The sequence below is a fragment of the Aspergillus flavus genome, chromosome 6, assembly GCF_009017415.1.
Source record: "Aspergillus flavus chromosome 6, complete sequence".
Taxonomy (NCBI): domain Eukaryota; kingdom Fungi; phylum Ascomycota; class Eurotiomycetes; order Eurotiales; family Aspergillaceae; genus Aspergillus; species Aspergillus flavus.
The window spans coordinates 2,711,490-2,736,508 of record NC_092410.1 but is presented as its reverse complement, the minus strand read 5'-3'; the positions used below and the strand labels follow the sequence as shown (position 1 = coordinate 2,736,508).

Genomic DNA, 25,019 nt, shown 5'->3' with positions numbered 1-25,019 from the left:
TTATTTTCACTCGGAGGGTATATCCCACGGGGTTATAATGGTCCGGGACAAGAAAAGGACAAGAAAACGTGGAGGAGGTCGATCGCTGCTTGTTTTTCTGGGGGAGAAGCTTCTTTTCCTCCGGGATATTCTCGCCGCGCAACTAGAACAGTAATGCCGATGCAGCCCTTATTAACCGGCATACGGAGTAGCTCCGGACAATCCTTCTCCAGATTTCTTTGTACGTACTCCGTCCAATGCGGCATTTCTCAGCATTAAGTTCAACCGAAGAACAGCCCTGAAATCTCTTAGCTTGCGGCGAATGGCCGTCGCTGTGATTAGGTCGCCCGCTCGGTCACGGTCCGAAAAGTGGATCGGTATGACGCTCAATTGATATGGAACCTTTGGTCTTTAAACACGGCTCAATGGGGGCCCACTGGTTTTACAGGTACACTCCCACGCCCCTAGCCCACTTAGGTCGTTCCCTGTATGCATTCTCTTTCGGTGAGTATAGTGAATTTCGACTAAGATGCGGGGTCTCCACGTAGTTTTCTGTTTGGGGTCAGGTGCTAGAAGATTGAGTATCCGGAGAATTAGGGTATAAAACGCCAGCGGCGACGCGTTGCCACCCTTACCCAGAAAGCATTTGGAAACACTTGGACAGTCTGTCGAGCTCATTCGTATCCAAAATGGTGCTCCAAGGAAGACCTCTCCGCCTGACTCAGGTGTTTCTCATCGTTGTTCCTGCCTTCATCCTCTTCGGTTACAATCAAGCTGGTGTTGGCCCGCTGGCCACCCTGCAGAGTTGGGTCCATGTCTTCCCTGAAATCGACGCGGTCAACACGACCGGTGCCGTCAAGGCTCATAATTCGACCAGTAAAGGTGCCGTCGTAGCATCCTTCCAGCTCGGAGCCCTGATCGGAGCCCTATCCTGTTCGTTCCTCGGTGACTGGATGGGTCGACGTAAGACCGTCTTTCTCGGCACCATCATCTCCATCATCGGTCAAGTGCTCCAGACGGCCTCGTACGGCCTCGTCCAATTCACCATCGGCCGAGTCATCCTTGGTGTGGGTATTGGAATGTTCAGTGCCGCCGTGCCCGTGTGGCAGTCCGAATGCACGTCGGCCAAACACCGTGGCCAGCACGTTATTGTCGACGGTATCTGTATCTGTCTGGGTTACACACTCTGCAACTGGATCGACTTCGGTCTCAGTAAAGTGGACGGCACGCTGCAATGGCGTATTCCTCTCGCCATCTCTTTCTTCTTCGAGCTAGTCCTCGTCTGCTCCGTCTTCCTCCTCCCCGAATCCCCCCGTTGGCTCGTCCGCGTCAACCGCATCGAAGAAGCCACCACCAGTCTCGCCGCCTACAAGGGCATCCCCGAGGAAGACGACGAAATCCGCATGGAAATCGCCGGCATCGAGTCCTCGCTCGAAGTCAGCGCCGAACACAGCGGCTCGCTGAAGGAAATGTTCAGCAAGAACGACAAAGACCGCCTCCTGTACCGGTTTGGGCTCTGCATGGCGCTGCAATTCTTCCAGCAGATGTGCGGTGGTAACCTGATCTCCGTGTACGCGTCGACCATCTTCGAAGAGAACCTCAACATGGACTCCGACCTGGCCCGCATCCTCTCCTCCTGCGCCATGACCTGGAAGTTCCTGTGCAGCTTCATCGCCTTCGTCGCCATCGACCGTCTCGGCCGTCGCGCCATCTTCATGATCAGCGGCGCCGGCATGAGCGTCTGCATGATCGTCCTCGCCATCACCAACAGCTTCGGCAAGAACTACGCCGCCTCCATCGTGTCTGCCCTCTTCATCTTCCTCTTCAACTCCTTCTACCCCTTCGGCTTCCTCGGCGGAAACTTCCTCTACTGTACCGAGGTCGCCCCCGTCCGGCTCCGTGTCGCCATGTCCTCCATCTCCACCGCTAACCACTGGCTCTGGAACTTCGTCGTCGTCATGATCACCCCCGTCGCCCTCGACACCATCGGCTACCAGTACTATATCATGTACGCCGTCATCTCCGGCTGCATCCCCTTCGTCGTCTACGTCTTCTACCCGGAGACCATGAACCGTAACCTGGAGGCTATTAACAATGTCTTCCGTGACGCCCCTTCCACCTGGAACATCGTCAACATGGCCAGACACTTACCTCAGGGTGAAGCCGCCGAAGTCGACGCCTTCACTCGCGCAGCGGAAAAGGCTGAGATCGAGCAGCGGGAGAACGTCTAGTTCTGTTCATGAGATGCACATAATGATCAAATGTTTTCTTTTTCGGTACATATAAATGTTACAGTACATAGCATGCAAATGAAAATATGCAAATTTAGCCTCACCTCACCTTGCCTTACTTCATCTTAAATAAATATGAATATAAATAGATCACCGTAAGAATACTTGATCTTCCACATCCATCTCCAGGATAGATGTCGGCTTCTTCTTCTTCTTCCCTCTCTTCTTTCTGAATACCCTCCTTCTTCCCCGTCGAATCATCCCCCTTCCCCTCTCCAGCTCTAGGTAATCTTCAAGTTCAACACCCTCGTCAACGCCCAATCCAATCCTTTCGATAATCTCCACCAGTGCCAGAGTAACGGGAATGAGGAGGAATAACCCAACGACGACAATCTCATGCATGTGGTTCTTGAGGAAGTTGGTGGGTAGTTGTGTGTCGTGGAGAACGCGGAGGTAGCGTTTTGTTGTTGAGGGTGGGATTTGTGTTGGAGGTGTATTTGGGGTGGTGAGGAAGGTTCCGTGGGTTGTTGGGCTGTTATCATTATTATGATTATTATTGTTAAGGTTGGCGTTGTTGATATTGTTGGTATGGTGAGAGTTGGGATTTGAGTTGGACGTATAGTCCGGGTCTTCCGATGGTTGGTGTAGCGTGAGCGGATGTTGACCCGTCTTGGTTATATCGATATCAACATCTGTATCTTTGCGTGATGGTGATAGTATATCCGTGTTCGAGTGATGGTCTCCGTCAAAGAAATTCCATGACTTCATCCCTCGAAATTTCTTGAGATCCTTATGATCATGATCCTTATCAGATGAAGATAAAGAAATCTCCGGAAGCGGCACCCCCCAACAAACCGGTAGACAAATTAAGTAAAATAGAGCCCATTTCATAGTGATGGGAGTGTTTCTGAATGAATGTGCATGTTAATAGGTTCATGATACACTACGAAGTTTTTCTCAATGTTTCATGGGGTGAGGTGCTTCTAAATAAATGCCTTGCGGCGTTTGATGAGGTGATGGTTGCGGCCGGTTAAGTAGGGTCGTGCGATCCCGTGCTGGGGCTTGCGTTCGGATTGGTTGGTTTTGTTGGGAGTTTTGAGGGTGTTAATTTATATGGGCCGGATTGGGGGGGTTAATTCACTTCGATCCACTGGTGCTTTGTATTACTTTGCTTGTTTCGGTGTTTTGGGTATGTTGATTCTAGTAAAGGTACACAGTACTGGGCTAGGATTCAAGGTTGGAAGAAGTGTATACTTTATTGGATTAAGGTTAATGCTCATATACTACGGAGTAAAGAAGTGTCGATGCAACTTGAAGAGATCAACTCCGCTCCTGCACTCCCTCCTGCATAGCATGCAGATGCTCCCACTTCAGTGTATCCTCTCCCAAGCTCCAGGCCATGACACCGCCCAACTTCTCGGCATCCACGATGTCCTTGAACTTGCGCTTGATGAGCGGGGCCGTGTCCCAGGTCCAGAACAGGTCCACCTCCTTGTCGAAGTAGTATTGGCCTCCGGCATCCTCGTCAGTCACGCCGTCCTTCTCGGCACGACGCCAGGAGTCGATCAGCGAGATACCCTTGCAGGTGCCGTAGTCGGATTGACAGCCGGCTTGGCAGTGGGCGTCTGTTGTGCCGCTGTGGACCTTGTTAGTATTCCTCCATAGTATATGTATGGTAGAGGCAAGGGAGACGGAATGTGGGGTAGAGTTGATGTAGGGAGACAAAAACATACCAAGTGCCATACTGGCTGCAGCACGATCCGTTCGGGCATTTGCCCTTGCCAAATCCACAGCTGCCGTCCGTGCTCTCCTTCAAATCCTTCGATGGCTCGCCCATCGTGCCCTTCTCGAAGGTCAACGCCCCAGACTTGCCAGTGTCCTTACCCTTGGCGTCCTCCAGCTCCGCAACCTCACATCCAAGCGGGTGGGTGTCACAGCCGGCATCCTTCTTCGTCGTGAACCACTTCGCATAGTACGCCAGACCGAGGTTGATCTTCTGGGTGTCGAGACCAATCTCCTCGTACGCCTTGATGGAATCCAAAGACCCCTTAACGCTGGTATGGTGGGTGGTCACATTGTTACGACGATTCATGAGATCGTACGTCATGACATTGACCATGTCGACGGACTCCCAGATCTTGGGTCCCTGTTCCTTCGTGAAGGCGATCATGTCGCCCCGCTTACCCGGTACCGCGACGGAAATGAGCTTGTCCTTGCCCAGTTCCTTGCGGAGAGCAGCGAGGAAAAGAGGGTACGTTTCGATCTCGCCTGCCTTTTGCTCATTAGGGATGTCTTTGTAGTCTTCGCCGTTGCCGCCGGGATATTCCCAGTCGATGTCTGCATTCATCAGTATCATTCATATTAATTTCTGGAAACAAAGAGAGAAAGAAGGAACATACCAACGCCATCCAACCCATGCTCGTCCACCATAGCCTTCACATTCTTCGCATACCTCGCCCGAGACGCCTCATCCTTCGCACCCTCCGAGAACCCGGATGTATCGCCCCATCCTCCAATGGCAACAAGCAACTTCGTATCACTGCTGAACCGCTTGCGCATGGTATCGATCGGCTCGAAAGGCTTCCAGGACTGCGGCGAGTCGCTGTTAAATAGTGTCGATTTAGCAAAGCCCATTACGGCGTGGCTGATTCCGGCTGTGCCGCTGCTGTCGGGGAGGCCTTGAGTGTGGTATCTATTTCACGTTGAATTTCTTTAGTGGACTGGGTCGATGGTTCAACTACTGTAGATTCTGCTTTGGGGTTCGGATCGGGTTAGGGTTAGAAGGGAACATACTCATCGATATACATCACGAAGCGAAGACTCGCCGCAGATTGGGCGGTGGCCAGAAGGCCTAGGGCTAGACTCTTCCACTTCATTGTCGCTAGTTATGTCCCAGGAGGGAAGGGGTATCGTATGTAGGTGAATGACAAGAAGAAAAAAGGAGGGTGAGTGAGAGCTCAGGACTATTTATACAAACGGATGTACAAGGGTCACTGGAGTAGTCACGCCGTGAATGTGCGGAGTCACACGGAGTTTTAATCATTCATTCATTCACTTCGGCGCCCAAGGGACGGGCGAAATAAACAACACAGCGAATAAATCCATCGTCTACGTAGTGGGGAATGCGGTGTCCAGTGCTGATCTCTCAATGAGGTCAGGGAGGTATGCAGCGGGTGAGACATTGGATCCTTTGTCGTTGACTTGTTTGCTGGACGCCTGGTATTTGGAGGGCTTAGTCTGGGGGCGAAGCTGGCGATCCATTGCTAGTGTTTGGGGTCCGTGTTTAAAATAGACCTTGGAGCATACCGGGTGGCATTCCTCTGGCATTCTTCTCCTCGGCTGAGGGTGCTACGATACGAATATCTGTTTGCTCGTTCGATAGACAGCATTGGAGCATTTATTGCTTCAAAGAGATGTTTTAGAAGTGTGACCCCTCGGGGCTTTGTCTCCTCTTGTTTCGACTCGGTCAGACGGGAGCCGTGTATTATCAGAGGGCAATATTATAATAAAGGGTTTCAGAGTAGATTAGAGGAGCACTTTCATACACTGAAACAAAACCATATTAACCTGATTCGTACGGGTATCTCATAATTCACGCCCAGCTGGCATCCAGCCGGTTCGAATTCAATCGCCAAATTAATCCCAATGTCGTCGGATGATGGGCCGCGCCGGGTCCCACGGTCCAGTCACCACATTCTTGTACTTTTGCAGACTGATGAGCCACCAACTACAGCCTCCCATTGCCAAGGCCGTCAGGATGCTGCCCAGCATAGAACCAACCACGGCCGCCGTCAATCCGCCCCTTAATGTAATCCCAACTGCGCCACCAGCCGCGATCACCAGCGCTAGTGTCAGGAACACATGGCCGGTCCAGGAGATATGGCGCAATTGACGCCGGAAGATAGGGAACAGCCCGAACACTTCGATGGAGAACAGCATTAAACTGAACACATGCGTGGTCGACGGCAGTCGGGACGCCAACACGGTCGAGGCCATCACCGCAGCGTTAGTCGACAGAGAAGCCGGGAACTTCGTAGCGCCTGCGCCCTCCCCACTTCCATAGTCAAAAGAGAAGATGTTGGTGATCAACAGCCAGCAGCTCATCGCCCAGATCGAGTCGCTAGCCGTCGATTTGGTGAGCGATTTAAGGATCGGGCTAAGCCCCAGTAATGCACAGTAGATCAAGAACGCCGATTTGACTGTAGATAGCCGCTGGCGGTTGCGCGAAGAGAGTCGCGAAATCATCGGCGCATCGTGGGGAGGCAGAGGCGGGACACTGCCGGCAGCAGCGCCATTCGCACCTCCGAAGGATGCCGCGTCTTGTGTGCAGGAGTCGCCGAGACCCGAGTTACTGCTCCTTCGTTCCGGTTCTGTCTCACTGTGAGACATGGTCAACCCAAGTCCATGGACATGGTTATCCTTCTGGACATTCAACCGGGTGGTGGAGGGGTTCATTGAGCTCGTGGTTGAGCCAGAACTAGATCCGTCATCGCCCTCGGATGCGCGCTCCACCACGTGGCTCTCCCCATGCTCTCTGAACACCCACGAATCCCACAGTATCCAGCCCATAGCCGTCCCGACGCTCCCCCAGCACACAATCGAGACGGGGCTCACTCGTCCCTGGACGATGCCAACGAAACAGCAAACAAAGATCGCCACCGAGCAGACATGCTGAACAATGACCGTAGAATCGGCTACTAGTGGCCAGAAGTCGTAAGGACGCACGCGCGGGTTGCGCTGGAGATGATCGAGGAACGTTTCCGTATCGGTGTAGTTATCAGGATCTGCCCAGCGCCGTTAACAACCATCCTAACCGGAATTGTTTCCCACCCATACATGATTGCTTCACCCAGAGAAGCTTCTTCCACGCGCCCTTGCGTCTCCGGCGTCGACTTGTTCCTCGTAACTTTCGTGCCGGGACCGCGTGCGGCGGTCGCAAAGCTGCGACCGACGCCGCGGTACCGGTGCTCCCGTTCAGTCCTCGAATAGACTCATCGTAGGTTGCTGGGGCAGTTCGCGTTCTCACCAATGCAGGCGAATAGTATGCATCTTCAGGGGCAAGCCGGGTGGGATCGGGGAGGGTCCGTAGTTGTCCATGAGGTTTTATCCCGACCGCTCGATTAGGATGGGTTTCGACGGGGACTGGCGGAGGAACGGGGGGAGGCGAGTCGGACAGAGGAGGCATCGAGCAGTGCAGGATTCATGCTTGACGCATGGCGACGATGAAGTGGGTGATTCTCGAGACGTGTTGCGAAATATCCCAAAGTAGGTCTTCCGATTGCGTCGCCTCGCCCACGTGGTCATTAGTCATCGCTTCCAGGGTGTTCAACGATCTATACAGCCAGTCACTCAAACAACAACTGATAGCAAACGCTCATTTGCATTGAATCTTAAGGATACATACATTCTTCCAAATATTCAGTCATGGCTACATAACATATTACAACCGGCGTTATCGACATCAAAATACAACGCCACACAACCAAACAATATCCAGGTCAGTGAAGCGATAAGACATAACTGACCTCTACAGTCAAAGCTCCATCGCCCGCCAAGCTCTTGACTTGATCCACGAGCAGAGCAAACTCGCCTTCACTGCCTTCAAAGATATACTGCTGTTGAGACTGGGATGGTATCTGGCATGAAAGGATCTTTACCTCCACGTTCCTATCAAAAAGTTGGAAAAAGGTCCGGGCCTTGTCGAAGAATTCTTTCGCAGTCCGGCACTCGTCCAACGGAAAGCAGCGAACTGATCCGGATTTATACGAAATCAACTTGAAAACCACTTTGGGGTTTCGATTAGTGGGTTTGCTAGACTCGTTCATTCGGCGTCTTTTAGGCACCGATGTAGGCTCCGGCTCTTCGTCCTCTGACTCCGAAGAGTCGTCTTCTTCGTCTTCTTCATCTGACTCATCCTCTTCCGATGATGACGATGACGATGACGATGATCCATGTGCAGCGTTGGCCCCACGGTCATGTGTAGCGACCGGCGGTCCTGGTAGGCTCTTCCTCTGTATCCTCGTTTCCGATCTTTGCATCTGCGACGGTCCCGGTAGACTTCTTCGCGTCCCACTCGCTTGTGATGGTTGGGGCAGCAACTTCTTGTGACGCTTCTGAAGGACTTCAAAGGCGCTCCATGCCTCAGGCTTATAATCAAGATGGTCTGGATGACTTGCAAACCTCCGCACGGCACAGGTTGTAGGCTCCCACCCATCGTGAACCCCCAACCAACCCCTCAGGAAGGTACCAAATCCCGTGCCGAAAGGAAAGTAAGAAGACACGAGCTTCTCAGATCCTTCAGCAGTATGAAGCACCAGAACATTGTATGCAGTTGGCTTTATTATCGCATACGCGGAGAGATTCACATGATTCCCCTGACGGTCGAAAGTCTTCCATAACAAATTGCCTTTCGCAGGCCTTTGGCTGTTACAGGGCGGTCGTACCGTGCCATGTTCTTTGTGCCATTCTTCCAGTTTATCGGCAAGATGCTGGGGCAAAGGCTGATCGGACCCAAAGATCGCTTTGGGGTTCACAACGAGTGACGGTTGCGGTTCGTTAGCAGGAGATACTGTCGGCTTACGCTCTTCTTCGGAGCTGTCCCTGCCGAGTGAACCCTCTCGCCTTGAACATAGAGAAATGAGCTTGAAGACACGGGACAAAAGGAGCGGAATTCTGCATACTGGTCCACCATATTGATCTTGTCCGATCCAGAAACACGCGTGCGAAAATAAGAATAATTGCCGACTCAGGATGGAATAGAGGATAGCAAGGTCAAGTATTAATCGATGGATTTTAAGTCCGACCGCAACTGAGCGTGCTGCAATAGTTGATAAGTAGTCTACAGTTTCGGTCGATACCTTGGCAACTTGAAACTAACCAACGCGTCAATGTCGGGGATCCGCGTTTACTGTCAATTCCAATGAGCTAAAGGTAGGTAAGCTTAACCGCGGTCATACTCCATTCCGATTGGGTGATTGTGCTACCCACTGGGTCTACTCCATAGTAGTCTAGCGGTTAGTCCCAGACTTTCCTAGTATGCCCAAGTCGTAGGTGCTAAGTTGATAGTATCGCCCGAAAGGTGTGTGGGAATCGCTCTTCAATGCATTATTCTGCTCTGGCTTTTGTATAGGAACATTTCATTATCAATCCCGCCCCGTTGAGCAAAACGGACCTGTCACACAGCGTGACCCCAACGGTTTCTTGGTAGCAAACAAAGTTCCACCATTGTATAAAGAAATCTACGACAGCTAGATGTTACCATTTTTGGCTGTGTCGTTTGCAGTCCATCAATAATTCCTGTCAAGCATCTGTATAGCCCCAATAAGCATGCTTTCGTCGGAGTATTGCCGCAAAATTCCATGTCAACCAAAAAATAAAACAGAATAAGAATAAGAAGAAAGAGACAAAGAACCCGGAATCAACGAAAGAAAAACAACTCGGCTTTGGATGGATGATGCTCGTAGACACCAAAAGTTGAAAAGATATTTAGGATATTATGGTACAAATGTAAATAGGCCATGGCGAAATCGGACTGCAAAACGTCCCGAAAGATTGGCAAAATGTATCTGCAGGATGTATATTCTTTTGTCTAACATGCACGGAGAACTAAAAAGCGGGTATCAGAAGCCCAAGAGATCGGAAGAAGGGCGGGTAAACCAAATAACAAAGAAAATCATGCAAGCTTCCAGTTGCACTGGAAGCATGGTTCTTGAACTCGTCAACTAGAGCTACTCCTGAGCTCCTGTGGCATGGCACTACCGTCGAGACTATTCCTGCGACCCCAGTTGGCTGGCTGTCTGCGGAGGAAGGCCCCGACGGCGCCAATGTAGCCTTCGTGGCGCAGGAAGTAGGCTTGCTTTTCGCCTTTGGACCAGAACCGGATAGCGTAGGATAGTGTGTTCATGGTTTGCCGGTGGCCTCGGATGAACGACCCACCGAAGTATATGTGCTTCACTTGGTGCTTCTCGGACTGCAGATATGCGATTTGTCCGATGTTGTTACTATATCATGTTAGCTCAACAGAATCACGGGGAGGACGGTAGTCCAGGCTTACCTGATGGCATAAAGAAGGCTTCGGCTCATATCCTCAGGCTTGAACGTAACTTCACCATTGGTTTGTCCATCTTCACCGTGGGGTTTGTCTTCTCCATCCTCTTCGTGCACATCATTCTTCAGTCGAAAGACCTTGCCGAATGTGCTAGCAATCGCAGTGCTCTTCAGACCGATCCGGTTATAGTCCATGCCGTAGATATCGCCAACTAACATGTCTACCCCACTGTTATCACCGCTGTCCGCCATCGCCAGCATGTCGTCGAAGGTCCGAGCACCAGTCAGGAGCGACATGATGCCCCAGAAGGTGCCGCCACCCAGATGGGTACCCCCCACACGCTGGTATTGCCTAGGGCCCGACACTTTGATCATGGATACACCGGAGCCAATGTTGACTAATAGGTACGGGTAAACGTCCGGTCGGGCCTCGGCAAATTGCATCGGGTCGGTTTCGCTGTAGGTAAAGACTTCGTTCGGTATTTCAGTGATAAAGAAATCGAGTCCTGTTGTAAAATCAGCCACGTGCCTCAAGGGAAGCACGGTGGGTGTGCATATTAGGCAATTGCGGACGTACCAGTAATGAGGCATTCCATCTCATCCTCGCGTATGATATTCACTTTCAGTGTCTCCTTCAGCTTGTCGTAATACTTGAAGGCGCCGCCTCCGGTCGCCACAACACATAGCTCATCGCTGGAAGGACCGTGGGCTTTCTGGTATTCTTCTTTCAGTTCTTTTATGAAGTTGATGCACAGATCTATGCGATGAGTGTCGAAATTGATAAAGTTCAATCGGCCGCCATTATCCACGGAGTCCAGCTCTCGTGTAAAATAAATTAATTTCGCAAGAGAACCACCGATCTGGGAAAATCACACAGCCAAAGTCAGTTGCGCTGGTCACAATCTGGTGATGCGATCGGAACTGCAATTCAATTGCGGGGGGGGTAAAGATTATGCGGGGGAACGGCTAAAAAAAAAGAACAGGAAAAAAGAGAAGCTGGGTCACTCACGTCGACAGCAACATGGCTCACTACTCCAGTGTGATGGGGAAGCCGGATATCATGGCCTTCATAGTGCACACCATCCAATCTCACGGGACTCTTGGATCGCGGATCTTCGTCGACAATGAAAGCACCCTTAACATTAATCTTCACAGCACCGGGGTTGGTGATAGCTTTTTCTAGCCGGGTGGCGCGCGAGGGCGGATTGTAGTTTGTAGACGACATGGTGTATCAATGATAAGAAATGATGGAGAGAAGGGCGAGCCGGCAAGAAATAAGCAACTTGAAGGTCACATCCAGAACCGAGGAATGAGTGAACCGCGGTGGTTCAGGGTGACATCTCGGAGTAATGGGATTGCCGTGCTGTTCCCTACGGCGTATATCTCCTTCTGCCCGCTTTCCGTTGAGATCGGAAGTGGAACCAAGATCGAAGCTTTCAACTTTACCCGGAGTATGCACGGAGTACATGCGCTATAGCGATCTTAGAAATATTCAGGTGGTTGATTTACTAGTAAATGAATGGGGCTTATCTCACGGTCCAGAGTCATCCTGATGACGTCGTCCATTCTTGATCATCATCCTGAGGCATTCATCGTTTCTCATCAGGCACGCCACCCAAATCCGTCGTCAACATAACACACACAGTAGCGGTTAGTGATACAACATTTAGAGTTGTTTTCTATTTATATGCATGAGAAATAGCTGATATAAGCTTACAATAATTTTTACTTTTTCATATTCATTTGACTATTCAATTTTTTTTTTTTTTTTTTTTTTTTTTGGTTTTCTCCCCTTAGAGGGAGGGTCTCGTTAAAATCGTAGAGTGCAAATCTATAAGCAGGCTGCGGGATATATACCACATCGTGATATTTATGTACTACGATCAAACACCCAAAGAACAGTAGTGACATCCCCACCTTTCTCCGCAAAACTAAGAGAGCCATGGGTTTATATTGATATTCTGATTTAGACCTAAACTAAATCGCCGTGTCATTTTCTACACGATGTAGAATACTTTTGTTGTATCTATGTATGCGTTTGACCCGGAAGGTAGCCAGACGTTCGGTGGATGCTGCGTATGTCACCTACGACTTTTGTCCTTAATTACCTCCAGCTACGATCCGACACGAGCTGTTGCTTGACCATGGTCTGTATTAGGAATTTAGGGGAATAGTTTATAGGCTTCCTGCAAGACGGCGTCAAGGAGACGTCCTGAAGTATAGACTGGATCTGTGGACATGTCTAACGAGGACGGTCACATCACTCTAAAGGGTTCCAGTGGTAACACAAAATTGGGTGATAAGAAAAAATCTAAAAGGTAGATGAGTAAAATGCATCCCATTGTCGCACTTCGTACCATATACTTACATAGGCTTCAAACAATGACACAAGTCTTCTTTTCTATGTATATCAAACCTACCCATAGTAGAAAAAAGCTATTTACTCAATCTTCACTGTTTGAGTTGCTGTACCTCTTAGTATTACCTCTTTTAAACTCTGAATATCTCCTCTTGCACCAAATTTATGGGGAGTCTCTCCCAGCAGAATAAAAAGATGGAAGGATACTTTGATATCTCTAGGAGGGGATGATCCAGACCCAGTGACTTGACTGATGACATCCCAATTGGGACAACCCCGTTGTCACCTAAAGTTCTATTATGAGAGCAAGATCTCATTCACTCACTCACCCACTCTGATTCTGTTCCTTGCCGCACCCCCCAACCAAAGTCCACTGTATCCTAATATTCACTGCTCCCCTGAGACCCTCCTATTGGGTGTGTACCAAACAGTAGTCCCAACCAAACAGCTCATGTTAAGTGTGTTTCTCGTCTGAGCAACCTCTTGTTATATTCACTCTTCTGTTTGTTATCTTTGCAACCCCGCACTCTCTTCCTCTTCTTCCTCCCCTCCATCTTCATCCTCCTCTTCCTCTTCCAGCTTTCTTCTACTGTTCCCTTCATCCTGTTACCCACTCCCTGCACCTCTTTCTTTGATTCAATCAAAAGCTGTCTCCCCTCTAACCTTTTCTTCAAATGTGTGAAGCACTTTAATTCTGTCTCCCCTTGATTCTCCCAGAGCTCAGCATCGTGTATCTGAACTGTACCAGCCAACCGCATATTCTCTTCACGCGTATTCTGTGTCTATTCAAACATCATGGATACATTCAACGTGTCCAGCATGGGCACTGCTCTTGATGATGTTACGCAAGCGCAAAACGCCAAAAAGGCTGAAGCTGCTAGTACTGCCCGCGAAAAGGGGTGGGCCGAGCCAGAAGGCTACGACTACTCCAAGTACAACGCAGCCCCTCTCGGGCCTCCTCTCGCCACCCCTGGTGAGGGCAATGAGCCAGAACAGCCACAGCAGGAACTCCCCGAGTGGGCGGCCAATGCGGCGAAATACGAGTGGAAAGATGAGTATGGGGACGTTGGCCCTGCCAACCCACAGCTTGAGGAGATGCTGTTTCGGAGTGAGCTCATAAATAGAACCGGTCTCAAGATTGGAAAGTAAGTAGATGTGTTCTCTGGACTCTGGCACTAAAAGCTGATCTGAGAAGTCTCCAAAACATCGAGGTCGAGGCTGAAAGTCGTGACCGTCCCAATCCAATCAAGAGTGTAAGTCTGTTCAGCATGGACGGCACACCAGTGTCTAACAAACACTTCAGTTCGATGATGCTGGACTGCATCCCATCGTGCGCGAAAACGTCAAGCTCTGTCACTACGATATTCCGACGCCAATTCAGGCGTATGCGATCCCTGCTGTCATGACTGGCCACGACCTCATCGCCATTGCCCAGACTGGTAAGTGGTTGATGAGGTTATATGGAGGTTGAATGAGCTACTGACAAGAATTAGGTTCCGGGAAGACCGCGGCCTTCTTGATCCCCGTCCTGTCAAAGTTGATGGGAAAGGCAAAAAAGCTTGCTGCTCCACGTCCGAACTTGGCGGACGGGTTTAACCCCATCGTTGATGCCGTCCGTGCAGAACCTCTGGTCTTGATCGTTGCGCCTACAAGGGAACTGTCTACACAGATATTCGATGAAGCACGCCGGCTCTGCTATCGCTCTATGTTGCGTCCATGCGTTGTGTACGGCGGTGCTCCCGTGCGTGACCAGAGAGACGAGCTGCAGAAAGGTTGCGACATTCTCATTGGCACGCCCGGAAGACTTTTGGATTTCATGGATAAACCTCATATTCTCTCTCTCCGCCGAGTCAAGTAAGTTCTTTTTCTAACGTTATTAGAATGTGACTGATCCATAGCCAGGTACACCATCATAGACGAAGCAGATGAACTTCTCCTTGCGGACTGGGAGTCTGACTTCAACAAGATCATGTCGGGTGGAGGTAAGAGCGAGAGTACTGATTGGCCTAGTTGTGATGCTGACCAACTAAGATATGAACGAGGATGCGGACCACCGTTACATGATGTTTTCCGCAACATTCAACAAGGAGTGTCGTCAGTTGGCCCGCAAGTTCCTCGCTGGCGACCACGTTCGTATTCGTATCGGACGTCCTGGCAGTACTCACATCAATGTAGACCAGACTGTGAGCCATTCGCCGAGAAGATAAGATTGTATACCGTATAATCAACTGACAAACCATTCAGATTGTCTACTCCGAAGAGCATCTTAAGAAGCAGTGCCTCTATGATCTGCTTCTCGCGATGCCCCCTTCTCGTACCCTAATCTTTGTCAACTCCAAAGCACAGGCCGATCTACTGGATGATTACCTGTATAATATGGGCTTGCCCAGCACCTCTATCCACTCAGATCGTACTCAACGTGAGCGTGAGGATGCCTTGTAAGTTTTCTCGCACCTCAAACAGAGAAGCCAGTCACTGAAGGAGAAACAGGCGTGCTTTCCGTACTGCCAAATGCCCTATCCTCGTCGCGACTGGAGTTTCGGCTCGTGGACTCGATATTAAGAACGTCATGCACGTTGTTAACTACGACCTCCCCCGCCAGTCCCACGGCGGCATTGTCGAGTATGTCCATCGCATTGGTAGGTACTACAACAAATGGCTCATATCACCAGAATACTAACAATGGACAGGACGTACTGCCCGTATTGGAAACGAAGGGCTCGCTACCTCCTTTTACAATCATGACCGCGACTCGGACCTCGCTCCTGATCTTGTTCGGCTTCTTCTTGAAACCAACCAGAAAATACCTGACTTCCTGGAGTCCTACAAGCCTGCTGATGGTGAGAAAATGTTTCATGACGATACCGACGATGAGGATGGAGAAGGTGGTGGCGATAATACGAACGAAGGCGCTGGGAGCAGCACCTGGGGTGGAATTCCCATGGGTGAAACCGAAGATGCCCCTGCCCCTGCCGTCGACTACGACTTCTAGTTGAGTTTTAAGGCTCTCCGGCAGTCCGCGGTTGTCCATCTCTCACCACTGGTTTGGCTGAGTGACTACAAGGCTGCTGCTTGATGGTTCGGCTGTACCGGGTAACACTGGCAATGTGTTGGCTGGGGTAACTTCCGCTTGTTCACGCCATGAAATGTTTTATGCAGTGCAGGTTACTGCGGCTTCCAATGTTCTGCGGTTTCAGCTCCATATGCGGGAGACAACAGCGAGCCAGCCTTCTGAGCCTCGATCATTCCCTGGAAGCCTGGTAAATGGTAACCGGAAGTTGTTCTCCTCTTACTTTGGAACTTAGAGGATATGGATTTAGGGCTTCTTAACCAACTACTGGACAGGTTGGGAAAATTCGAGCAGCGAAGGATGGTGGCTTTGTTTTCCTGTATGGCTAGACCTAGAGATTAATAAGTATTAATCTTCGATTCGAGTGAGAGCAGTCGTAGCCGCATTGAGGTGTGTCTGTGTATCAGTCGTTCTTTCCGTGTAAGGTGAGTATTCATACCACCGTCTTGTGCCTTCAAAAGTTCGAGCAAGCTGACATTCATGCCCCAGATCCACCATCCACTATCATATACAAATGTGAAGTTATCACAGTCCACTCCTTGACTTTATACCATACAGTATCCACCCGCTTCATAATAGCAACTATGCATACTCTCTATCTCTACACCATCCTCGCTCTCTTCTGGGCCACTCTTACCACAACCACAGAAACCACCCACCGAACACCCCTCCAAGTGACCTTTCTCCCACCCACGACCAACAACACCCCCATAATCGTCGACACCTTCGCCCACCCCGACAGAAACAACCTCGGGTCTTGGCACGGCGCCCTCGAAGACCTCTATGTCACCCAGGGAGGGAACTACATCGAGCTGAACGCCTCAGATGCCGACCAAACCTACCACAGCCAACTCTCCTCAACAACATGCTTCGACCTAACCCCCTACACAACCTGGATCCTGCATATCGTCTACTCAGGCCCACCAACCTTCAGCATCTCCATGCACCAAAACAACCCCTCCTGTAACCCATCGCTAAGCCCTTATCCCGAAACCAGTGACAGCGTCGAGGCATCCCGCTACACTGCTAAGCCCCACTGGCACCACTGGAGACCAAAGAAGCAAAAGAAAAAAGACCTCTACATCCCCCTCTCCCACTTCACCATCGACCACTCCCGCGTCCTCTCCATTTCCCTTGGAAATTTCTATCCACCGTACACGCGCCCAATAAAAGTGCACAAGGTCGAGTTGATCCCAACCCTACCACGCGGTGTCAAGGTTCCAAAGAAACAGCCGACCGGGGAGCTGAGACTCCGGTGCACGAGACCCGGTTCGTTTGCTTTCGGGATCGATGATGGCATACCCAGTCTTGCGGACGAGGTCAGGGAGATATTAGAGAGTGAGGGTGTCCTAGTTACTTTTTTTGTTGTGGGGGCGCCACTTAGGGACAATAAGACGGGTTTTGCCGATTTTTACAAGAAGATGGTGGAGGGTGGACATCAGATTGCGTTGCATTCGGATGGGCATTCTAAGTGAGTTCTCCTCTCAACCTTCCCCTAGTCGTTTATGGTGTTGGGAGTAGGGAGTGAGTGAGTGTATGTTGGAAGATATGATAGTGCTAATGAGTGACGAATGTAGGATGGAAGGAATGGAGTCGACGAAGGCTATAGATGACGATATTTTCCGCAACATCGCTACATTTAAGTCTTTGCTTGGGGTAGAGTGTATGTATACATGCCCTATGCCTGTCTATCCAGATTTCGGAACAACTACCCTCAAATCCCCATCCACCCCCATGCTACCTAACCATACTCCCGTGAAACCAACAAACTAATGAAGAAATAGCCAGCTACTTCCGCCCCCCATACGGTACAATCGGCTCCCGCACGCGTGAAGTCCTAGCAAAACGTATCAAGAACCCACAAATCATCAACTGGAGTGTCGACATCGAAGACTGGATGTGGGCAGACTCCGACACGCCCGAGCGCCAGCTGAAGGCGTTCTACCGCGATGTCGAGCGTGGCGGGAATTTGGCTGTGCTCCATTATCTGAGCAATTCGACCGTGGGGTATTTTCGAGAGATTATTCGGTTTGTCAAAGGCAAGGGACTGAAGATTATGCGTGTTGATCAGTGCCTGGAGGACCCCGGGGCTCCTGAGCTTTTGTAGAAAGACTAAGTTGGGCTTTTGTGCGTCTGTGGGATTGTTGAATTGGGTATTCTTACTTTCCGTGGCTGAATTAGTCCAGCTTACTGATTTTATAAAGCTTCTGTGTTAAGATTCATCGTTTAACTGGTTGCTCTTATTGGGGTAGTCGAGATTCGCTAGAATTGATGTATTGAATGAAAACATCGACAACTCCTACCATGCAAGACCCAACACCGCCCATAGAAACACATCAGAAGAAAATGAGCACAGCGAGAATGGTAGTCTATAGTATACATCCAACCAGGAGATCAGCATAAAGTAGCTGGATCTCATTCTGACAATCGACCTCGAGCTCTAGTAGAGTATAACTCCAGCCCATCACGTTCGACCTGCGAACTGCCAAAGCATCACCGCCAATGCGTGCAAGGAAGAAACAGAAACAAGTAAAAGCAAAATAAAGAACAATCAAGCAGCACCCCACTCCACGCTTGAACAAACCGGCGCCTCGTGCATCATCTCCTCGATCTTCTTCATAGCCCATCCGGACCGGGCCCCCGAGCTAGCCGTGCCCAGTTTGGGTGTCCTCCCGGTGAAACAGGATCCGGAGCGGAAGGAGAACTGTGCGCAGTCGGATTTATCCTTACAGAGGGTTTGACAGTCGTCGAAGGTGGTGATTTCCGAGTGTTCTTCGTCGGAGAGGTTGTCCCAGTTGTCGCGGTATGAAGAGAGATTTGGGTAGATGAGTTCTTTGAAGACCTCGCCGTGGAGGAGAAGGGTGGTTTGTTTCTGTTTTACGGATGGGTTAGCTGACACTCAAATTGAAGGGTGACAGGAAGCTTACCTCGCGCCATCGGCGTTGTTCAAAGTTGGACAGATCTTGGACGTCGCGTGCACTCAAATGGTGGAATGCGACGGCGGGGAAACACCAGGGTCGACGGTAGAAGGCGGTCGTGAACTCATCTAATTCACCGATGTTGGTGTTCTGCAGGATCGGCCAGGAAAAATGCAATGGCACGCCGACGTCGGCCAGCACTTTGCCCAAGACGCAGTCTCCGGCCCAGTGAGCATCCGTGTACTCGTTCAGCTCAACGTTGCGCTCCGTATACTCCTTCGCGACTCGCTGCATGGCCGGATTCGAGATGGCGAAGCCCGAGCCGCCGTGGGCGAAAATGACATCGGCGATCTGAGTCTCGGTGCCGAGGTACCACGGCTTGGACGCATCAAAGTGCGAGAGCCACTCGAGCAACGTCCCCCATGAGTAATACGTGTCCGCTTCCATGAAGACGTACCATTTTGCGTCACCCTTGTAGCGGAGCGTTTCCTGGACCATCGGCAGGAACTTCCATTTATCTAGTTTCCAACCGGGGTTGTTTGGCTTGCCGATGGCAGAGTTGGCCTCGTCGGCGAAATCACCAGTTTCCAGGCCCGCTCGACCCAGTTGTACGAGGCGGTTATAGATGCTGAAGTCGGGGACGGTCCCTTTCACGTCGGGATCCATGTTCCGGAAGGCATCGTGTACCTTAATACCGTTGATCTCCTCCTCGAAGTCGGAAAATATCACATAATTCGGGACACAGCGCAGGGTGGTCTGGAAGTGCACCGGGACCTTGTCCAATGCCTCGGTGACACCTGTTTTCAACACAACCAGAACGTCTTCCATGCCCGGGAGGGGTGGGCATTCGAACCGACGGCGGCCGTGACTGGTGGTAGCGTGGAAGCTCGATCGGAGACCGGAGAAGTGGTAGAGGAGGAAGAGACAGAGGACAGAGGTGATGACAGCGATGCGACGGAATCGACGAGGAAACATCTTAGCTAGCGAGGGGAGAGGAACGCTCGTCGGAAGCTGGGAACAGCCTCCACACAGAGCACCTGGAGAAATGACACCAAAAGAGCAAGATTATAACCGTTCCTCCAGTTCGATGGGGAGCAATCCACCATTTTTCGTTGTTCCCTTTGCCTCGGCTGGTTGATTGCGATGAGGATTTGGGGTGCCGATAAGGAATGTAAAGCCACAACAGAATAGGAAGAAAAGGAGAAGAAAACAAACGAACAGGAAGAGAAAAAAATCCCCCTCAAGTCCCGAAGATCGACAAGGGACGAGCAGGTAGGTCGACTGCACGTTCGTTAAGCGGCAGAGTCAAGAGCAACGGAGGGATGATCGACCCACTAGGATCTTAACCTCAATGACGCGTATGGGCGCAGCTCAAGAATGAGACACTCCTGCTGACAGTCAAACTGAAACAGCTCCATTAAGCTGTAACCCACCACCAGATTGAGTCTTACCTGTCTCGGAGCCTTCGGGAAGAGCAATTGGTTGTGATATCAAACATGGTTTCTAAATGGAAGGAAGAGACCCGATGCCTACTCAGTTCTCTTGGTGGAGAGAAAGAACAGAAGTCACGGACAGGGTAATGAAACGGTATGGCTGGTATTTTATCCACCCAATATGTCTCCCAACCTGGTAATCATCGTCCCTGATCGCCGCCCAATGGCGCCAATCTCAATCTGAAAGACGTTATCCACAAAATTAATTAATTTTATTCGTAGTTTAAATAATCAAAATAACAAATTGGTAAATAAAATCAATATATCAGTCTAATACGGAGCAGATTAATTAACCGAGCAGGTACAGTGCATACTGTACATGAGGAACATGATACATTACTCAATAACCAACGACATCAAACTAAGCCTGGGCACCATGCTTCGCGATCATGTTCGAGTGCAGCTTGACCAGCTCAGGGATGATCAACGCCTCAATCTCCATGCCCTCGTGGCTACTGTCTTGCCCCTGTTGATAGTCCCCACCGGTTTCCCCGTTCTTCGGGGCCGCTGAGCCCCCCGCTGTCTTTGCCTCGGCCAGTCCCACCTGCTCTTCTGCTCCAGAAATACTCTTACTGCGCTTAGACTTTGGAACCCGAATCCAGCGCTCATAAGGGGATTCAGGGGTGACAAACACCACCTCCCACTTCCGCGTCGACAGCAGGTTGCCAATTACCAGATGGTGCGCGTACCGTTGGAGTGCCGTCCGTGCTTTGTACACAAGCAAATTGGGATCGGTCTCGAGCTTGAATGAGACTACCATACTTCCATCGGGTGCCCACCCATCCACCAGCTGATGCAAAAATTTCGGCACAGGGTCCAGGTCAATGATCAGCTTCTTGCTGTGGGTGGGCGGCTTTGTCTCCTGAGGGATTCCGCCCGTGTAAATGTCCGAGGGGTCAATGGCTTCTTCGTTGTTCAGGTTTTGAGGCAACTCAGAGGACTGGATCTTATGCTCTGACATCCGATCACTCGGGATAAAGAAGTCGCTAACCGCCGCGGCGAGGTAGAAGAGGGCATTGGGGCCCAGGGGTTTCATCAATGTGGCCAGCGATCGCAATTCGAACAGATATTCAGATACGGTGGTGAACGGGAGCAGGAGCAAACGGTTATGTTTCTTCGCATACCGATATTTCCTCAACACATCTCGCATCTGGTCCTGGTATTCACTGTGGACGACGATACGTCCGTGATCAGATTCGGCATTACTGGCTGGGGGCGCTTCGTCCATGAAGTCTAAGAAGCAATTGGTCGAATGACTGTAATGGCGAGAATATGGCAGTAAACTGAATTGACGATGCAGGAAAATCACGGCGTATCCCGCTTCGAGGAAGTACTCGGCACTCGTGGCACCTCTTGTTCCGGCGGAGAAGTTGTCGATGCTGGGAAGGCAAAAGATCATCAGAGACACACTCTCCCCGGGTCAAGTAGGCTGCTTACAAGCGAACGGTCTGGTTCTCCAGAGGGACCGTTGTACCTCCCGACGTGACGAGAACGAGACGTCTGTTGTCCTCGACATGGTAGTTGATGAAAGCTCGAGCGAGGGCCTCGTGTTTTGGAAGAGCCTTTGGCGGAGGATAATTGTTGAAGTAGACTGACTCTGCTTCGGCAGGGGTCATTTCGTGTGTGGGAGCAGAAGCCATGTTGCAAGGCAATCAAGACCGGGGTTACCGGGCCTTATTTTCGAGTATATCGATGCTAAAGGCGATATCAGAATGGAGTCACTTGTTGAACAATAGCAGTTTTCCGGTGAATGGAAAAATATGACGTGTAATTCTCGGCTGTGAGGGATAATATGCAGCTTTACAAAGAAAGAAACAATTGAGTCATGAAAGAGGCAGACGGACCTTATCTGGTATGTTATTTGTACTCCGGAATTAGTCCTCCGTAAATTGTCGGTGGCTCGGTCTGACGTGATACCGAAGAGGCCTCAATTCCACCACGGCGGCAATGTCCTTTCGGATCGTACCAAAGGCCACGAAGTTTACAGCAGGGGATTGGATCGAGAAGGTACGGTTTGATGTGATGCTGATTTCTACAACGTTGTCTCCATCACGCCCGCCAAAAAGATGCCGAGGGGCAATTGAGAGGGGAACCTTCGCTCACCGCCCGCAACAAATGACGCAGATGACAGCTGATCCTCCAATCATGTCGCTCCGGTCCAACGGGCGATCACGTGGGCGGGATCTAACCTTATCTGATCTGTGAATGCCTCAGGTTGGAGTAATTGGCTGAACATCAACAAACGTTGAGCCTTAAAACAAAGAAACTGTTGAGGTCCAGGAAAGGATCGTTATCTCCGTTAGCCTAGGAATCAAGAATATGATAAAACATTGAGAACTGTTGTGTATTGCATGATCTTGATATGCGTGCCTTTGAAGGTAATACTACCCTAGAGTAGAGAGCGTTGTACTTTGGAAAAAAAAAAATATATATGAGTATATAGGAGATCGCATACTTTCAGGGCCTACGCCGCTACACCCTTCGTCCTATAACCTCTGAGCGTCCACTTAGCTGTTAAAGTTCTCTTCTGAGCGGGACTAGTCGCCAAGGCACTACTTCTATACAAAAAGGTCATGGTCGCAGTCGCTGCTGGGCAAATCTCAACATTTCCTTGGAGAACAAGGAAGTTGACACTACATAGGAAATACCGCAACTTACCCACCACCAGGCTTTCCGTTCCATAGCATCGCGGGTTGATATAAGGAGCTATACGGGCATTACTTCGAAGCTCTTAACTATACGAAACCTGCAATGGCCGCTCATGCCCAAGATATTGATAGAAAGCTGACGAGCCCTAATGAGATGGTACAGCGTATGATTTGCGTGATTTTGTAGAAGTGATCAATTATACACGTTACTGTCCGCTTTGCGTATTGGGAACAGTAAGTTGTTTGATACAGCAGCCATGTGCGTCTCATATCTTAACAGATTAAAGCAACCCTGCATCACAGTGGTATTCAGGCTTAGGGGTTATCGACTCTTGATTGGTAGCCGAAGGGTGTTGTAAACAAGGCGCTTTCCGGCGTTTGTACACCCCGGGTGGTTTCTCGAAACCAAAGATTTTAGACTGAGTAACAAACCAACCCTCACAAATATCGACTTCGTAATGCCTGGCTGATTGTACTCATGCGACTCGCCATACCACCATGTTGCATATTACTCAAAAGAGCCTCCTCAAGAGCCGATTGCGTGACACTTGCGTCTACCGATGTCGATGTTAGCCAAAGAGGGGCTACGAGGTGAGAGAGAAAGCAGAGACTCACCATCAAGATCACTATAGCTGCTTCCCATACTCGGTGTACCATCACTCGTGTCCCTCCCGGAATTATTCAACCTCCGGGGACTGAGATGGGCCAGCTCTCCCCTCCGTGATGCACTCAACGGTGATGGAATACTATTCACACCCCGACGTGGCACTGTAACTGGAGCCCCTGAACTGACCGAGCTCGTAGATGATTCGGTTGTATTCGATGCTCTTGGAATTTGACTCTGCTCTGATGTCCGGCGTCGTGCTCCCGCTTGATCTTCACCTTGCAGCCGGAGAGTTGCATTGAGATCCTGCCCTGATGGGTCTCGTGTAGCTTCAGGTTGGACCCGGGAAAGTGGAAGAAACGCGGGTGATTCATCGTCGTCTTCTTCGTCGTCACGAAGACCAGGTCGATGTGTGGAGAATTTGCCGAATCGTCGGAATTGTAGTCCTCGTCTACTGACTAGACCGTCATCTTCGTCTGACGAGGTTGAGGCCGAGCTTGAACTTAGGTCTTCTTCCTGAAGGGCGGGTGATTTGTGAGCTGGTGCCGATGGAACTGGAGCCTGGTTCCGCTTGCTTGCTGATGAACGCCGGTTGAAGCTCTCCCAGCGAGGATCTTTGAGCTCCACGGGGGTTTCAGTGCGGGGTGATTCCCTCGAAGGTTTGATTTGGTTGACTGTAGTTGCCGAGCTCGTGCGACGTGGTGGCGGACCTACAGATCCTCAGATAAGTGTTCGCTTCCATGGTTTCCGGACGCATATAATGTGCATATCCCGGGGGTAGACTTACCTCGTTGAGGGAGAGTATCTTTTTGATGTGAGGATAGACGACTTTGAACTCGTGGGGCTAACGAATATGAGCCGATGACACACGCAGCGTCGGAAGACCTGCTTACCTGCACCAGGGCCACCCTTGGCTGATTGGCCGCCGAGCGCCGTGCTTCCGGATACAGAGCCAGGCGCAGGGGACGGAGAACTCGACTGAGTGGTGCCCACCTTGCGCATCTGCCAGCGGACCTGTGATAATTGCCGATCATACAGCCATGCTGCTTGTTGAAGGAGGAATTGGAGAGTAACATCGAATCGCTCCGCTCTACGTATAGAAGTAAGCAGGCATGAGCGTTTTCATTCAGATGGGCGAAACATACAATGCTTTCCCTGTGACCAGTTAGTTTGTAGTAGACACAAAAGCCTTACGCAGATATACATACAGTCTATATCATCACCTTTAGAGGGCCGCGATAGTAGGTCCCAGAGCGCCTGGTCCTTCGCTGCGTTCCACTCAGCCTAGCCCAGTCAGTAGCTGTTTTATGCAGGTTAGCCGGGAAAACACTTGCAGGTGGAGGATCCACAAAATCGCCCCGAGGAAAAGGGAGGCGTATGAAAACTGTAAAGTTGGTATCCCCGGACTGATTAAGAGACGTCATCCTGCGCTTGTTGTTGTTCCGGCGGAGATAAGCTAGAGGTGTTGGCGGTGGAGCTTTTGGATGATCAGGAAGACGCAGTATTTCGCTGTATTATGGTCATAATACTATACCGCCTATCTCTGCAGTTGTAATCTAGGTACGTGAGGAAATAAATCGATGGCGGCGAGTAGATCGTGACGGCTGGATCATCTGATTGATTGTTCGCAGTTGAATGGATGACGGGAAGTTGTTGTCAGATGCCAAAGTA

At 50.5% G+C, this 25,019-nt stretch overlaps 11 protein-coding genes across 11 annotated transcripts; 3 read left to right on the top strand and 8 right to left on the bottom strand.

Moving 5' to 3' along the window:
• F9C07_2286465 (general substrate transporter) lies at positions 1-2,230 on the top strand. The gene is made up of 2 exons (XM_041286781.2): positions 1-427; positions 528-2,230. The coding sequence occupies exon 2, from the start codon at positions 669-671 to the stop codon at positions 2,208-2,210; it is 1,542 nt and encodes a 513-aa protein (XP_041148930.1). The 5' UTR covers positions 1-427; positions 528-668; the 3' UTR covers positions 2,211-2,230.
• F9C07_2286464 (uncharacterized protein) lies at positions 2,231-3,246 on the bottom strand. Its single transcript, XM_041286784.2, has one exon. The coding sequence runs from the start codon at positions 3,099-3,101 to the stop codon at positions 2,361-2,363; it is 741 nt and encodes a 246-aa protein (XP_041148931.2). The 5' UTR covers positions 3,102-3,246; the 3' UTR covers positions 2,231-2,360.
• Positions 3,247-3,530: 284 nt separating this feature from the next.
• F9C07_11938 (putative class V chitinase) lies at positions 3,531-5,086 on the bottom strand (the record flags this gene model as incomplete). The annotated part of the gene is made up of 4 exons (XM_041293731.1): positions 3,531-3,846; positions 3,944-4,547; positions 4,610-4,902; positions 5,004-5,086. 4 exons carry the CDS (start codon positions 5,084-5,086, stop codon positions 3,531-3,533), a joined length of 1,296 nt encoding a protein of 431 aa, XP_041148932.1.
• Positions 5,087-5,846: 760 nt separating this feature from the next.
• F9C07_11939 (phosphatidylinositol:UDP-GlcNAc transferase PIG-C) lies at positions 5,847-7,395 on the bottom strand (the record flags this gene model as incomplete). Its single annotated transcript, XM_041293741.1, has 2 exons — positions 5,847-6,994; positions 7,047-7,395. The coding sequence occupies 2 exons, from the start codon at positions 7,393-7,395 to the stop codon at positions 5,847-5,849; spliced, it is 1,497 nt and encodes a 498-aa protein (XP_041148933.1).
• A 313-nt stretch (positions 7,396-7,708) lies between these two features.
• On the bottom strand, positions 7,709-8,901 carry F9C07_11940 (uncharacterized protein; the record flags this gene model as incomplete). Its single annotated transcript, XM_041286785.1, has 2 exons — positions 7,709-8,831; positions 8,891-8,901. 2 exons carry the CDS (start codon positions 8,899-8,901, stop codon positions 7,709-7,711), a joined length of 1,134 nt encoding a protein of 377 aa, XP_041148934.1.
• Positions 8,902-9,056: 155 nt separating this feature from the next.
• F9C07_1799481 (pantothenate kinase pank) lies at positions 9,057-12,024 on the bottom strand. Its single transcript, XM_041293742.2, has 6 exons — positions 11,792-12,024; positions 11,266-11,727; positions 10,834-11,116; positions 10,264-10,762; positions 9,198-10,210; positions 9,057-9,134 (listed from the first exon to the last, which is right to left on the bottom strand). The coding sequence occupies exons 2-5, from the start codon at positions 11,479-11,481 to the stop codon at positions 9,928-9,930; spliced, it is 1,281 nt and encodes a 426-aa protein (XP_041148935.1). The 5' UTR covers positions 11,482-11,727; positions 11,792-12,024; the 3' UTR covers positions 9,057-9,134; positions 9,198-9,927.
• A 971-nt stretch (positions 12,025-12,995) lies between these two features.
• Positions 12,996-15,906, top strand: F9C07_1797924 (DEAD/DEAH box RNA helicase). Its single transcript, XM_041293737.2, has 10 exons — positions 12,996-13,073; positions 13,300-13,760; positions 13,811-13,868; positions 13,919-14,054; positions 14,109-14,469; positions 14,518-14,597; positions 14,647-14,798; positions 14,860-15,053; positions 15,106-15,254; positions 15,306-15,906. Exons 2-10 carry the CDS (start codon positions 13,411-13,413, stop codon positions 15,605-15,607), a joined length of 1,782 nt encoding a protein of 593 aa, XP_041148936.1. The 5' UTR covers positions 12,996-13,073; positions 13,300-13,410; the 3' UTR covers positions 15,608-15,906.
• Positions 15,907-18,183, top strand: F9C07_1797925 (polysaccharide deacetylase). Its single transcript, XM_041293738.2, has 4 exons — positions 15,907-16,110; positions 16,175-17,156; positions 17,263-17,348; positions 17,470-18,183. The coding sequence occupies exons 2-4, from the start codon at positions 16,270-16,272 to the stop codon at positions 17,790-17,792; spliced, it is 1,296 nt and encodes a 431-aa protein (XP_041148937.1). The 5' UTR covers positions 15,907-16,110; positions 16,175-16,269; the 3' UTR covers positions 17,793-18,183.
• Positions 18,184-18,236: 53 nt separating this feature from the next.
• F9C07_11945 (uncharacterized protein) lies at positions 18,237-19,578 on the bottom strand (the record flags this gene model as incomplete). The annotated part of the gene is made up of 2 exons (XM_041293743.1): positions 18,237-18,557; positions 18,613-19,578. 2 exons carry the CDS (start codon positions 19,576-19,578, stop codon positions 18,237-18,239), a joined length of 1,287 nt encoding a protein of 428 aa, XP_041148938.1.
• An 879-nt stretch (positions 19,579-20,457) lies between these two features.
• F9C07_11946 (putative phosphopantothenate-cysteine ligase) lies at positions 20,458-21,736 on the bottom strand (the record flags this gene model as incomplete). The annotated part of the gene is made up of 2 exons (XM_041293744.1): positions 20,458-21,475; positions 21,534-21,736. 2 exons carry the CDS (start codon positions 21,734-21,736, stop codon positions 20,458-20,460), a joined length of 1,221 nt encoding a protein of 406 aa, XP_041148939.1.
• A 797-nt stretch (positions 21,737-22,533) lies between these two features.
• Positions 22,534-24,879, bottom strand: F9C07_1797480 (uncharacterized protein). Its single transcript, XM_071508390.1, has 7 exons — positions 24,683-24,879; positions 24,557-24,632; positions 24,494-24,503; positions 24,242-24,438; positions 24,136-24,192; positions 23,360-24,058; positions 22,534-23,298 (listed from the first exon to the last, which is right to left on the bottom strand). The coding sequence occupies exons 1-7, from the start codon at positions 24,770-24,772 to the stop codon at positions 23,183-23,185; spliced, it is 1,245 nt and encodes a 414-aa protein (XP_071367907.1). The 5' UTR covers positions 24,773-24,879; the 3' UTR covers positions 22,534-23,182.
• Between the last annotated feature and the right edge of the window lie 140 nt (positions 24,880-25,019).

Excerpts from the sequence above, each read along its gene's own strand:
- F9C07_2286465 (XM_041286781.2), top strand. The coding sequence starts at position 669 with ATGGTGCTCCAAGGAAGACCTCTCCGCCTGACTCAGGTGTTTCTCATC.
- F9C07_2286464 (XM_041286784.2), bottom strand. The coding sequence starts at position 3,101 with ATGAAATGGGCTCTATTTTACTTAATTTGTCTACCGGTTTGTTGGGGG.
- F9C07_1799481 (XM_041293742.2), bottom strand. The coding sequence starts at position 11,481 with ATGTCGTCTACAAACTACAATCCGCCCTCGCGCGCCACCCGGCTAGAA. Across the intron at positions 11,117-11,265 it reads TGAGCCATGTTGCTGTCGAC|ATCGGTGGTTCTCTTGCGAA; the intron begins GTGAGTGACCCA and ends TGATTTTCCCAG. Across the intron at positions 10,211-10,263 it reads AGCCTTCTTTATGCCATCAG|TAACAACATCGGACAAATCG; the intron begins GTAAGCCTGGAC and ends AACATGATATAG.
- F9C07_1797924 (XM_041293737.2), top strand. The coding sequence starts at position 13,411 with ATGGATACATTCAACGTGTCCAGCATGGGCACTGCTCTTGATGATGTT. Across the intron at positions 14,055-14,108 it reads CATCGCCATTGCCCAGACTG|GTTCCGGGAAGACCGCGGCC; the intron begins GTAAGTGGTTGA and ends GACAAGAATTAG. Across the intron at positions 15,054-15,105 it reads CGTGAGCGTGAGGATGCCTT|GCGTGCTTTCCGTACTGCCA; the intron begins GTAAGTTTTCTC and ends AAGGAGAAACAG.
- F9C07_1797925 (XM_041293738.2), top strand. The coding sequence starts at position 16,270 with ATGCATACTCTCTATCTCTACACCATCCTCGCTCTCTTCTGGGCCACT. Across the intron at positions 17,157-17,262 it reads CATTCGGATGGGCATTCTAA|GATGGAAGGAATGGAGTCGA; the intron begins GTGAGTTCTCCT and ends TGACGAATGTAG. Across the intron at positions 17,349-17,469 it reads GTCTTTGCTTGGGGTAGAGT|CCAGCTACTTCCGCCCCCCA; the intron begins GTATGTATACAT and ends ATGAAGAAATAG.
- F9C07_1797480 (XM_071508390.1), bottom strand. The coding sequence starts at position 24,772 with ATGACGTCTCTTAATCAGTCCGGGGATACCAACTTTACAGTTTTCATA. Across the intron at positions 24,193-24,241 it reads CAAGGGTGGCCCTGGTGCAG|CCCCACGAGTTCAAAGTCGT; the intron begins GTAAGCAGGTCT and ends CATATTCGTTAG. Across the intron at positions 24,059-24,135 it reads AGATACTCTCCCTCAACGAG|GTCCGCCACCACGTCGCACG; the intron begins GTAAGTCTACCC and ends GAGGATCTGTAG.